We start from the raw sequence: 12,417 nt of genomic DNA on the forward strand, positions 1-12,417 counted from the left end.
TGTCACCCAGGTGAGGACAGACACACACACAAGCCCCTACCGGCCTGCCTTCACACACTGTGAGCTTTGGACCGATTTCCCCCAAATCGATCCTCCAAGCCCCCCACCTTCCTGTGGGTGCAGAACACTCCATTCAGTGTCCAGTGGCGTGTCTGCCTGTGTCTCAGCAGACTCGTCTTTATCTCCCCAGCTGGAGTTCCAGCCATCCATCAGCTGATCATGTCCATCAAACTGAGGCCACTCCCTCCTGTCTCAGCAGGCATCTGGCATCACTCTGCTGTGTCAGCAAGGATTCACTCAAGCAGGCAAAGTCCTTGGGAGTAAAGTCAACAATCAGCGAAGAAGCCAAATTTTAAATCCTTGTGTCTCCCTCATTATCAGCATGTGCAGCATGGCGCCTCTCCCCCTCTTTATCTCTCACTCTCGTTAGCAGCATAGTTCACGGGGGGCCAACTCTGGACCCCATCTCCCCATGGTTTTCTCATCACACATAACAATGTAAACCCGAGATCAGCTCCTTCCTCATCGCCGCCCAACCAGGCTCAGAGCTCGTTAAGGAGCCTCGTGTGTGGTACCTTGTAAAACATATATGTCAAACTCAAGGCCCGCGAGCCAAATCCGGCCCGCAGTGGAATTATCTTTGGCCCGCGAGATAATATCTAATTACTATTAAAGCTGGCCCCAGTAATCGAAGCGCCTATGGCATATGATATAGCTAATGCTGAGTTTATTCAGGTACCAGGTTTTCAGGGTTTTTAGTGTTTATTCGGCAGTCTTCTTCATAAGAAACGGAATTTATAAAGTGAAACACTTTGTAGTTATAGCAGAGACTGAGATGCATGAGAGCAGGCTGAAAAAAACGGATGCAACGAAAGCTGCGTTCGCACGCGACCGACTGATCCGGCCCGCATGAAGCTGCATTTTGCTCAATCCGGCCCGTGAACTAAAATGAGTTTGGCACCCCTGTTAAAAGGTCTGAAAATCCAAGTGCAAAATATCAACAAACTCTCATTTGTCTACCCTGCTTATTATTTCTCAAAGCATTCCACCAAATTCATCGGGCAAGATTTTCCCTTGCGGAAACAATGCTGACTCTGGCCTGTTTTATCTTGTGCCTCCAAGTACCCCAAACTCACATCCTTAACAATCAACTCCAACATCTTTCAAACCACTGTCAGTCTAAGTGGCCTATAGTTTCCTTTCTTCTCCCTCTCTCCCTTCTTGAAGAGTGGAGTGGCTTTTGCAATGTTCCAGTCTTTCAGAACCATTCCTGAATTTAGTGATTCTTGAAGGATCATTAGTAATGCCTCCACAATCTCTCCCGCCACCTCTTTCAGAACTGTGTGTGTAAACCATCTGGTGCAGGTGACTTATCTGCCTTCAGATCTTCAGTTTCCAAAGAACCTTCTCTCTCCTTGTGGTCCCTTCTGTACAGGTCCCACCTTCCCTGGAAGAGAGCCATGGAACCAAAAATCCTATCCCCCCCCTTCCCTCCCCCCCCCCCCCACATGCCTGATGTCATGCATGGGTTTGCTACACCGGGGTCTAACATCATGTGTGTGGTACCTTACATATGTGGGTTATTCTCGTGGTTGTGCAGTTTAATCTTTATTCCGTTCAGACAAGGGAGTGAGATCCAGTGTCACGTCCTCTCATTGTGGGCGGGCATTTTTTCATTCACTCCATTCCACTGTTAAAACTTGCCGAAGTGCAGCCAATGTTTCAAGGTATATATCCCTATTAATGCAAGAAGGAAGCTGAGGAATTCCTGAGGAATAATCAGTTTGCTTATAACAGCAGAATGGAAAATGTCCCTAGGCCTGGTGGTACATTTTCTGTTTTTGTGTTTTCATTTATCTTCGACCCGACGGGTGGTTGAGAATTGAGAATGTCTGGTCTGGAGTTCTGGGAATCTTTAATTCTGTTGCCTGATTTACTGAGGCAGCAGGAAGTATAGAGCGAGTCCATGGAGGGGAGGCTTGTTTCCATGACGTGCTCAGCGAAGTCCACAGTTCTCTGCTATTTCTTGAAGTCAACAGAAGAGAGTAGCCACACAAAGGTGTGATGTATCCGGATGAGATACTTTTTTATGGTGTAACTTAAATTTGCTGGACCAATAACCACACCACAAGCAGTTCTTTACTTTATCCTTATAACCAGTTTATTTGTTCAAACTCAGCCGGTGAGAAGCTCGGAGCCAAGCATCAGAGAGACAGAATTCCTCTCCCTCTGGCAGCTCGTGACGAACCTCTGTGTAACATGCAGAAGCATTACAGTTTATAGAACTAGGAAACAAAGAGCACTTTAGTTCAACCGGTACTCCCAACAAGTCTGTCGGAACAAAACTTAATTTCTTAGATTAGAGAGTCCACTAAATCAGGGTTTTAATTAGAAATGAATGTTCTGTCCAATCCTTAACAGTTATTCTCCTTCATTAGAGAAAGGAGGGAACTCAGTTCATTTCGTGTCTCATGAGAACTCAACTCCACATAATGTTCCCAAAAGACATCTATGAGTCGTTAATCTAAACAAGCTGCAAGCAGATTCTTCAGTGAAGGACAAAACAGAAATTTGCACACTATCCAGAACAGAGCACACATAAGTTTGCACTTAATTTTAACCGGTTATTTACAAGAGTCCAAGAATCATTTCTTACATCTCCCAATACCCTTAAAACTTCATCATTCCTCCTTTTTATTATTGCACTATAACCTTTCAGAACAGATTGTCGCTTCTACTACATGATACAAGACATGGCCAAAGGCACTGTAGGATACAGACAATAATCAAAATTAATACAATCAGACTTCCAAAATGCAAGAACAACCTCCAGAAGTCCCCGAATATATTGAAGGGTCAGGACCACCCTCCCCTGCCTTTACTGGTCCCAAAATTGTGCAGCTTACTGCCAACATCTTGAATTTTCGGAATCTCTTGGGTTCTGTGTTTAGACAAGTCAGTAATTGGACGATTCGTCAGGGATATAAGTACAGCATTCCTTACCTATGATAGCACAGGTCCCTCCTTTTTCTGCTAATATAAAGACTTGGGCCATCCGATTCTGTCGCAGTGTTTGGCGAATTGAAATCATCAATCGAATTGAAAGTATCTGGGAGTACAGTTAGACGAGAAGCTAGACTGGACTGCCAACACAGATGCCTTGTGCAGGAAGGCACAGAGTCGACTGTACTTCCTAAGAAGGTTGGCGTCATTCAATGTCTGTAGCGAGATGCTGAAGATGTTCTATAGGTCAGTTGTGGAGAGCGCCCTCTTCTTTGTTGTGGCGTGTTGGGGAGGAAGCATTAAGAAGAGGGATGCCTCACGTCTTAATAAGCTGGTAAGGAAGGCGGGCTCTGTCGTGGGCAAAGTACTGGAGAGTTTAACATTGGTAGCTGAGCGAAGGGCGCTGAGTAGGCTACGGTCAATTATGATAACTCTGAACATCCTCTACATAGCACCATCCAGAGACAGAGAAGCAGTTTCAGCGACAGGTTACTATCGATACAATGCTCCTCAGACAGGATGAAGAGGTCAATACTCCCCAATGCCATTAGGCTTTACAATTCTACCGCCAGGACTTAAGAACTTTTTAAAAGCTATTATTAATGCTTTTTGAGATAGTGATTTAGATGCATATCATATTTTTTACTGAGTTAAGTATTGTATGTAATTAGTTTTGCTACAACAAGTGTATGGGACATTGGAAAAAAAAGTTGTATTTCCCCATGGGGATGAATAAAGTATCTATCTATCTATCTATCTATCTATCAGTTACCTGTGCTTGAGTGTCAGTCAGTGCTCCAGCTGTATTATTGGCCAGTTCTTCTAGAGCAGCTGCTAAATTAATTATTTCCCTGGAATTTCTGGCTACCCCATAGGAGGGAGAGGCAATCATCCATAATCTCTCAGATTCCGTTATACCCCTTCGTTGCCTGTTCCAATGGGGTGATCCTGAGGCTGAGCCAGGATCCTCAAGTGTGGCACAAGGTCGGCCAAGTAGCAACAACCACTCCAACCCTCGTCCCCCCTCGAGAACCCGTCTGGTAGGGTGTGGTTCCATGCCGCTGCCCTGTTCTTTCTCCCGGCAGCCAGGGATAGGCCCCGTTTCCACAAACACAATAAGTTCCATTTAGTTGTTCAAGGGTATCATGTTTGATTCTCGGTACAGTTGCTATTTCCCACTTGATAGGGTGCACTCTCATTCTGGTTACACCAACAAGTAGTACTAGTTTCTTGTGTAAGTTTTGCCAACTTATCTTTCAAAGTACCATTGGCTTGTTCCACTATATCACTATGTTCCAGGCAAGGATGGACACACACACAAGTCCCCACCGGTCTCATACGTTTCTCCTGGTGCGTCTAAAGGGGTTGTTCCCCAGATCCTCTTTTATCCTTACTCACGGGGTCTCAGATGTCAATCAGGTTGGGATGATGCAATCCCTCAACCAGCCCACTCTGGTCATTCCCTGAGGGCTTCAATGAATAGTACAGTACTCAATACACAATTCTGTTTCCAATTGACAATGGCCGTTATCAGTGATTCTGTCTTGCTGAGGCCAGGACAGATTCCAAACCCTGTGTATTCTGGACGTCTCTCTCTCATTTCCTGGGTCTCAGACCCGAATTAATAGCGATCTTGCGATTCTCAAAAAGGAGGGGGCTACTTTTTGTATTTTGTATTTTGTACTTTGTACCAACCAGAGTTGTGGCACATTCGTAACACTCCCTTCAAAGCTTTTTTACCATCGGTAAAAATGAATTAATACAGAGTCTTACAGGATTTCAGAATCTAACACAATACAAAAGAGTTTTTTTTCACTACAGTAATACAGTCATACATTCAATTCAGCATCTAAACAGTTAACAATTACATTGTCACTTCCTTTAATATCTTAACATCTTGTACCTTACTAAAGTCTTGTAGCATCAGACTCCAATTTAATAACTACCTATTTTTATTTTCCTTTTCTCCAGCAAACAAAAACTACAGAGTTGTGATCTTATCTTACGTGTAGATAGATAGATAGATAGATAGATAGATAGATAGATACTTTATTCATCCCCATGGGGAAATTCAACATTTTTTCCAATGTCCCATACACTTGTTGTAGCAAAAACTCATTACATACAATACTTAACTCAGTAATAATATAATATGATATGCATCTAAATCACTAACTCAAAAAAGCATTAATAATAGCTTTAAAAAGAGTTCTTAAGTCCTGGCAGTTGAATTGTAAAGCCTAATGGCATTGGGGAGTATTGACCTCTTCATCCTGTCTGAGGAGCATTGCATCGACAGTAACCTGTCACTGAAACTGCTTCTCTGTCTCTGGATGGTGCTACTACAAATTCTGTAGTGTATACTACAAAAGTTCATGCAAATACTCATCTTTATTGTACTTTTCAAACTTAACAGTCAATCTTCCATGGGGGTTGTCTTTATTATTCACATGCTTTGACGAAATCCCTTAAAACCGGATCCTGCTATTTAAAATGGCAGCCCGTCAACCATCGCCCTGTTTCCAGTTAACTCCCACGTGGTGAGCTTGTGCACCAGTGTGGAATAGGTTTTCATAGGTTCCTTTCAAATGAGTTATTTTATCAACAATGTGTTCCAAACTTAGACCATTTTCCGAATTTGCACACAATTCTTTAATTTTAAGCAAGTTGCTAGTTTTCTCTTCAGGACCCTTCATGCTATTAGTTCTCAATTTAAGATCTGCAAACGATCCCTCTTTGTTCAAACAGCATTTCGAATTCTGCCTTTTCACACCACACTCTTGAATAACAATAGCGTGTGGGGCACCTTTACATTCCAACTCAACCTGTAATTGATTCGCAGGCACTAAGCCTTTGTCTCTGTAGCCTGGTTGCTGCTTCTGACATCAATCCAGACTTTAAATTTTCTTCATTCAATTTAGGAACTACACTTTTCCCTTTTCCTTCAATAATAATATTCACCTCATCACCTCTTAACTCCTCGCTAACTTTTAACACACCTTCGAACACAAGCAACTGGGAATTCTCACTTCCCACTATACAGACCGTGTGATGTTTGCTTCCAGAATTTGCTGGTATTTAATTTAATCCATTCTTCCCTCTACAGTAAAGGTTCTTGCAATTCAGAAAAGTACAGTTCCCATACCAGGCAGTGATGCAGCCAGTCAGGATGCTCTCAATTGTGTTCCTGTAGAAAGTCCTTAGGATTTGGATTCCCATCCCAAACTTCTTCAACCATCTGAGGTGAAAGTGGTGCTGTGCTTTTTTCACAACACAGCCAGTATATGCAGACCATGTGAGATCCTTGGTGACGTTTGTGCCATGGAACTTAAAGTTGTTCACCCTCTCAACCCCAGATCCATTGATGTCAATAGGGGTTAGCCTGTCTCCATACCTTCTGTCCAGATTCCAGATGAGCTGAGGACAGGGAATTATGATATTCTAGCCATTATTGGGACTTGATTGCACCCAACAGTCTGAGCGATTTAGAGGAACAAATTTGTAGAGAGATTGCAGACCATGCCAAGAAACAAAGGTTTTAGTAAGTGATTTTAACTTTCCATATATTGACTGGGACTCCCATACTGTAAAAGGAATAGATGGGGTAGCGTTTGTCAAATGTGGCCTTAATCAGTGCGTAGGAATCCCGACGTAGAAGTGTGCAATAAGCTGTTAGGAAATGATCCAGGGCTGGTGACAGAAGTTAGTGATCATAATGCCATGAAATTGAAAGTAAATATGGAAAAAGAGAGGTCTGGACCACGGGTAGAGATTCTCAATTGGAGAAAGGTCAATTTTGATGTTATCAGAAAGGATCTGACAAGTGTGGTTTGCGACTGGCTGTTTTCTGGCAAAGGAGTACTTGGTAAGTGGGAGGCCTTCAGAAGTGAAATTTTGAGGGTGTAGAGTTTGTATGTGCCTGACAAAATAAAAGTTGAAAGGTAACTGGTGCAGGGAACCTTGGTTCTCAAGAGATATTGAGGCCCCGGATATTTTGTTCCTCTAAATGCCTCAGACTGTTGGGTGCTGCCAAGACTCATTAACGACTGACTCATTAATCATCATTCCAATTCCTGATCTCATCTGACTTTTTTTTTAGTCATCTTCTGTTGGTTCCTAAAAGCTTCCCAATAGTTTTTGCTCTTTTGTTTGCCCTCTGTTTGGCTTCTCATTTCAGCCATGGTTGTGTCCTCCTGCCTTTCCAATGCTTCCACTTCTTTCGTAAGTATCGATAACTCAGCTCCCGAGTTGCTCCCAGAAACTCCAGCCATTGCTGTTCCACTGTCACTCCTACTTGTTTTCCCTTCGAAGCAAGTTAGACCAGCTTCTCCATCATAGAAACATGGAGAAGTTCAACACAGAAACAGGTTATTTGGCCCAGATAGTCATTGCCAAAAAAAACATTTAAGCTGTCTGATGCATCTACCTGCACTGGGACCATCGCCCTCCATACCCCTACCATCCAGACTCCCATGCAAACTTCTTTTAAATGGTGAAACCGAGCTCACATTCATTGTGCTGGCATCTCATTCCACACTCTCGCGACCATTTCAGTGAAGGGCTTTTCCACATGCTCTCGTTAAATTTTCACCTTCCCCACTTACCCAGAGCTCTGGTTCTCATCCCACCCAACCTCAGTGGAAAGAGCTGCTGGCATTTAACCTATCGTTTTCCTCATAGTTTTGTAGACTTCTAATAAATCCTCAAAGCAATGTATAATTTCCTTGTTTATGTTTAGAGCCTTTTTGTTAGGTGGATAAGATGATGAGGGGCATTGATCGTGTGGATAGTCAGAGGTTTCTTTCCCAGGGCTGAAATGACTAACACAAGGGGGCATAGTTTTAAGGTGCTTTGAAGTAGATACCGAGGGGATGTCAGGGGTAAGTTTTTTTTACACAGAGAGTGATGGGTGCGTAGAGACTGTTTCAGTTCCTGTGGGACCAGGCACCCATTCAGCTCATTGGGAACAGGGAATAATACCAATGGAGAGAGACAACTGAGCCAGATCACAGGTTGGAGATGGCAGAACTGCCCCTATGTTATAGAGACAGGAAGAGCATCAGAGAGTTTGATGGTCATTCCAGATACCAGCACTGTGCCCCGTTAGAAGATGATTTCTCTCTCCAACTTGGGTTGAACTTCACTGTAACAGTGTGATGTCAGCTCACACCTTGCCAACTCAAGTGATCTCATCTGAAATGTTGTCCCACACTCATTGATCGATTTTGTAAATCTTTTTACAGGTTAAATATGACAAGGAATTTGTCAATGGGAATCTCAAACACAACACACCAGTTTTGCTGTCTCTGTCCAGATATTTAAGAAGTGGAGCAAGGGATTCACTCGATCATCAGACCAACTGGCGTGCCCGTCATTTTACATGGGGGAACGCATTCACCTGCTCAGACAGTGGGAACGGATTCACTCGGTCATTTCAACTGAAGGTACATCAGCAAGTTCACACTGGACAAGGCCATTCACCTGTTGTAAGTGTGAGAAGGGATTCAGTCAGTTATCCCACTTGTGGACACACCAGTCAGTTCACACTGGGCAGAGGCTGGTCATTTGCTGAATTTGTGGGGAATGATTCACTCGATCATCTGACCAAATGGCACACCAGCAAGTTCAGACTGGAGAGAGGCCGTTCACCTGCTCAGACTGTGGGAAGGGATTCACTAAATCATCTCACCTACTGAGACACCAGTCAGTTCACACTGGCGAGCGGCCGTTCACCTGCTCAGACTGTGGGAAGGGATTCACTTGCTCATCTAAACTGAAGATACATCAGCGAGTTCACATTGGAGAGAGGCCATTCACCTGCTCAGTCTGTGGGAAGGGATTCACTTGCTCATCTAAACTGAAGATACATCAGCGAGTTCACACTGGAGAGAGGCAGTTCACCTGCTCAGAATGTGGTAAGGGATTCACTTCTTCATCCCAACTGAAGGTACATCAGCGAGTTCACACTGGGGAGAGGCCGTTCACCTGCTTGGACTGTGGGAAGGGATTCACTTACTCATCCCAACTGAAGGTACATCAGCGAGTTCACACTGGAGAGAGGCCGTTCACCTGCTCAGTCTGTGGGAAGGGATTCACTAAATCATCTCACCTACTGAGACACCAGTCAGTTCACACTGGCGAGCGGCCGTTCACCTGCTCAGACTGTGGGAAGGGATTCACTTGCTCATCTAAACTGAAGATACATCAGCGAGTTCACACTGGAGAGAGGCCATTCACCTGCTCAGTCTGTGGGAAGGGATTCACTTGCTCATCTAAACTGAAGATACATCAGCGAGTTCACACTGGAGAGAGGCAGTTCACCTGCTCAGAATGTGGTAAGGGATTCACTAAATCATCCCAACTGAAGGTACATCAGCGAGTTCACACTGGGGAGAGGCCGTTCACCTGCTTGGACTGTGGGAAGGGATTCACTTACTCATCCCAACTGAAGGTACATCAGCGAGTTCACACTGGAGAGAGGCCGTTCACCTGCTCAGTCTGTGGGAAGGGATTCACTAAATCATCTCACCTACTGAGCCACCAGTCAGTTCACACTGGCGAGCGGCCGTTCACCTGCTCAGACTGTGGGAAGGGATTCACTCAGTCATCTAAACTGAAGGTACATCAGCAAGTTCACACTAGGGAGTGGCCGTTCACCTGCTCAGTCTGTGGGAAGGGATTCATTTCTTCGTCCCAACTGAAGGTACATCAGCGAGTTCACACTGCGGAGAGGCCGTTCACCTGTTCAGACTGTGGGAAGGGATTCACTTACTCATCCCAACTGAAGGTGCATCAGCGAGTTCACACTGGAGAGAGGCCGTTCACCTGCTCAGTCTGTGAGAAGGGATTCACTTCTTCGTCCAAACTGAAGGTACATCAGCGAGTTCACACTGGGGAGAGGCTATTCACCTGCTCGGACTGTGGGAAGGGATTCACTTGCTCATCTCAACTGAAGGTACATCGGAGAATTCACACTGGGGAGAGACCGTTCACCTGTTCAGAGTGTGGGAAGGGATTCACTCAGTCATCTCAACTGAAGGTACATCAGCGAGTTCACACTGGAGAGAGGCCATTCACCTGCTCAGACTGTGGGAAGGGATTCACTTACTCATCCCAACTGAAGGTGCATCAGCGAGTTCACACTGGAGAGAGGCCGTTCACCTGCTCAGTCTGTGAGAAGGGATTCACTTCTTCGTCCAAACTGATGGTACATCAGCGAGTTCACACTGGAGAGAGGCCGTTCACCTGCTCAGTCTGTGAGAAGGGATTCACTTCTTCGTCCAAACTGAAGGTACATCAGCGAGTTCACACTGGGGAGAGGCTATTCACCTGCTCGGACTGTGGGAAGGGATTCACTTGCTCATCTCAACTGAAGGTACATCAGCGAGTTCACACTGGAGAGAGGCCATTCACCTGCTCAGTGTGTGGGAAGGGATTCAGTAAATCATTTCACCTACTGAGACACCAGTCAGTTCACACTGGCGAGCTGCCGTTCACCTGCTCAGACTGTGGGAAGGGATTCACTTCTTCTTCCCAACTGAAGGTACATCAGAGAGTTCACACTGGAGAGAGGCCATTCACCTGCTCAGACTGTGGGAAGGGATTCACTTCTTCATCCCAATTGAAGGTACATCAGCGAGTTCACACTGGAGAGAGGCCGTTCAGCTGCTCAGACTGTGGGAAGGGATTCACTCAGTCATCTGAACTGAAGGTACATCAGCGAGTTCACACTGGAGAGAGGCCATTCACCTGCTCAGTGTGTGGGAAGGGATTCACTAAATCATCTCACCTACTGAGCCACCAGTCAGTTCACACTGGCGAGCGGCCGTTCACCTGCTCAGACTGTGGGAAGGGATTCACTTGCTCATCCCAACTGAAGGTACATCAGCGAGTTCACACTGGAGAGAGGCCATTCACCTGCTCAGACTGTGGGATGGGATTCACTTACTCATCCCAACTGAAGGTACATCAGCGAGTTCACACTGGAGAGAGGCCATTCACCTGCTCAGACTGTGGGAAGGGATTCACTTCTTCATCCCAATTGAAGGTACATCAGCGAGTTCACACTGGAGAGAGGCCGTTCAGCTGCTCAGACTGTGGGAAGGGATTCACTCAGTCATCTGAACTGAAGGTACATCAGCGAGTTCACACTGGAGAGAGGCCATTCACCTGCTCAGTGTGTGGGAAGGGATTCACTATATCATCTAACCTACTGAGCCACCAGTCAGTTCACACTGGCGAGTGGCCGTTCACCTGCTCAGACTGTGGGAAGGGATTCACTCAGTCATCTAAACTGAAGGTACATCAGCGAGTTCACACTGGATAGAGGCCATTCACCTGCTCAGTGTGTGGGAAGGGATTCACTCAGTCATCCACCCTAATGGCACACCAGCAAGTTCACAGTGGGAGAGGCCGTTCACCTGCTCAGTGTGTCGGAAGGGATTCACTTGTTCATCTCATCTACAGACGCACAGGCGAGTTCACACAGGAGAGAGGCCGATCAGCTGCTGAGACTTTGGGAAGTAATTCTGTCAGCAAAATCAACCAAATGTGCATCATTGAGTTCACAGAGGGGAGATGCCGTTCACCTGCTGTGAATGTGGGGAGCGATTCACTCAGTCATTTAACCTTATGTAACTCTTGCTTCAGCTAGCAACTTAATATAGGGGGTGATAGCCCCTGAGCTTGGCCAAACCTAAGAAATCTCGTTTGTGTGAATGCTGCATGATGTGTCCCCTGTTACAAATCAGTACCCCAAAAATAACAAATGGTACACAATATGCGATTAAACAATTGAGCTATTTAATTCTTACTTTGACTATAGGATTAGTAAAAGAAACAAAGAAAAGTAAAAGGGCCCTTTCTCTCCATTCGTGTCTTCTCATCTCTCCCTGGCAAAAGACCGTGAAAATCTACCTTCCAGACTCACAGGAAAGAACAATATCTCTCCCATTCGATAGCTAGGCACTCCAAAACCCTGTTATTTCCAGTCATAAGCTAAACATTGCTGCTGCAGAGAGACCATTAGCTCAGCAGTGAAACATAACAGAGAGACCATTACGTTAGCAGTGAAATCTCACAGCATGTTACACTTGTGACACACTACCGGGTTCACACTGGGGAGAAAGTTTCAATAAGCTGCATGCTGGATATTTATCCATCACTGTTGCTAAAGCTATTTTGAGAGTGACTATCAGTGCTAAACTCTGCAATTATTGCTGCTGCTCACCACATCAATTTCTGGGCATGGGAGGAGTTTCTTCTACTGCATATTCACCTTTAATGGGACTGGAGTTTAATATTGGCTGGGGTGGAGTGTGGCCAGTGAAGAAGTGGAGCTTGGAGGCTTTGGCTCAAGTAGTTTTGGCAGATGGATTGTGCAATCAAGATTTGAATAGCTCCTGGAGGCTGCGC

At 45.2% G+C, this 12,417-nt stretch overlaps 1 protein-coding gene across 1 annotated transcript in view; it reads left to right on the top strand.

The window, feature by feature from the left end:
• Positions 1–12,004, top strand: part of LOC140721010 (uncharacterized) — an 878,357-nt gene extending 866,353 nt beyond the window's left edge. Inside the window, 2 exon segments of the mRNA XM_073035873.1 lie at positions 8,247–11,525; positions 11,994–12,004. Of these exon segments, the coding sequence (XP_072891974.1) occupies positions 8,612–11,525; positions 11,994–12,004 (2,925 nt within the window). The 5' untranslated portion in view covers positions 8,247–8,611.
• Positions 12,005–12,417: the final 413 nt, after the last annotated feature.

This window comes from Hemitrygon akajei, unplaced genomic scaffold (assembly GCF_048418815.1).
Source record: "Hemitrygon akajei unplaced genomic scaffold, sHemAka1.3 Scf000049, whole genome shotgun sequence".
NCBI classification, from domain to species: domain Eukaryota; kingdom Metazoa; phylum Chordata; class Chondrichthyes; order Myliobatiformes; family Dasyatidae; genus Hemitrygon; species Hemitrygon akajei.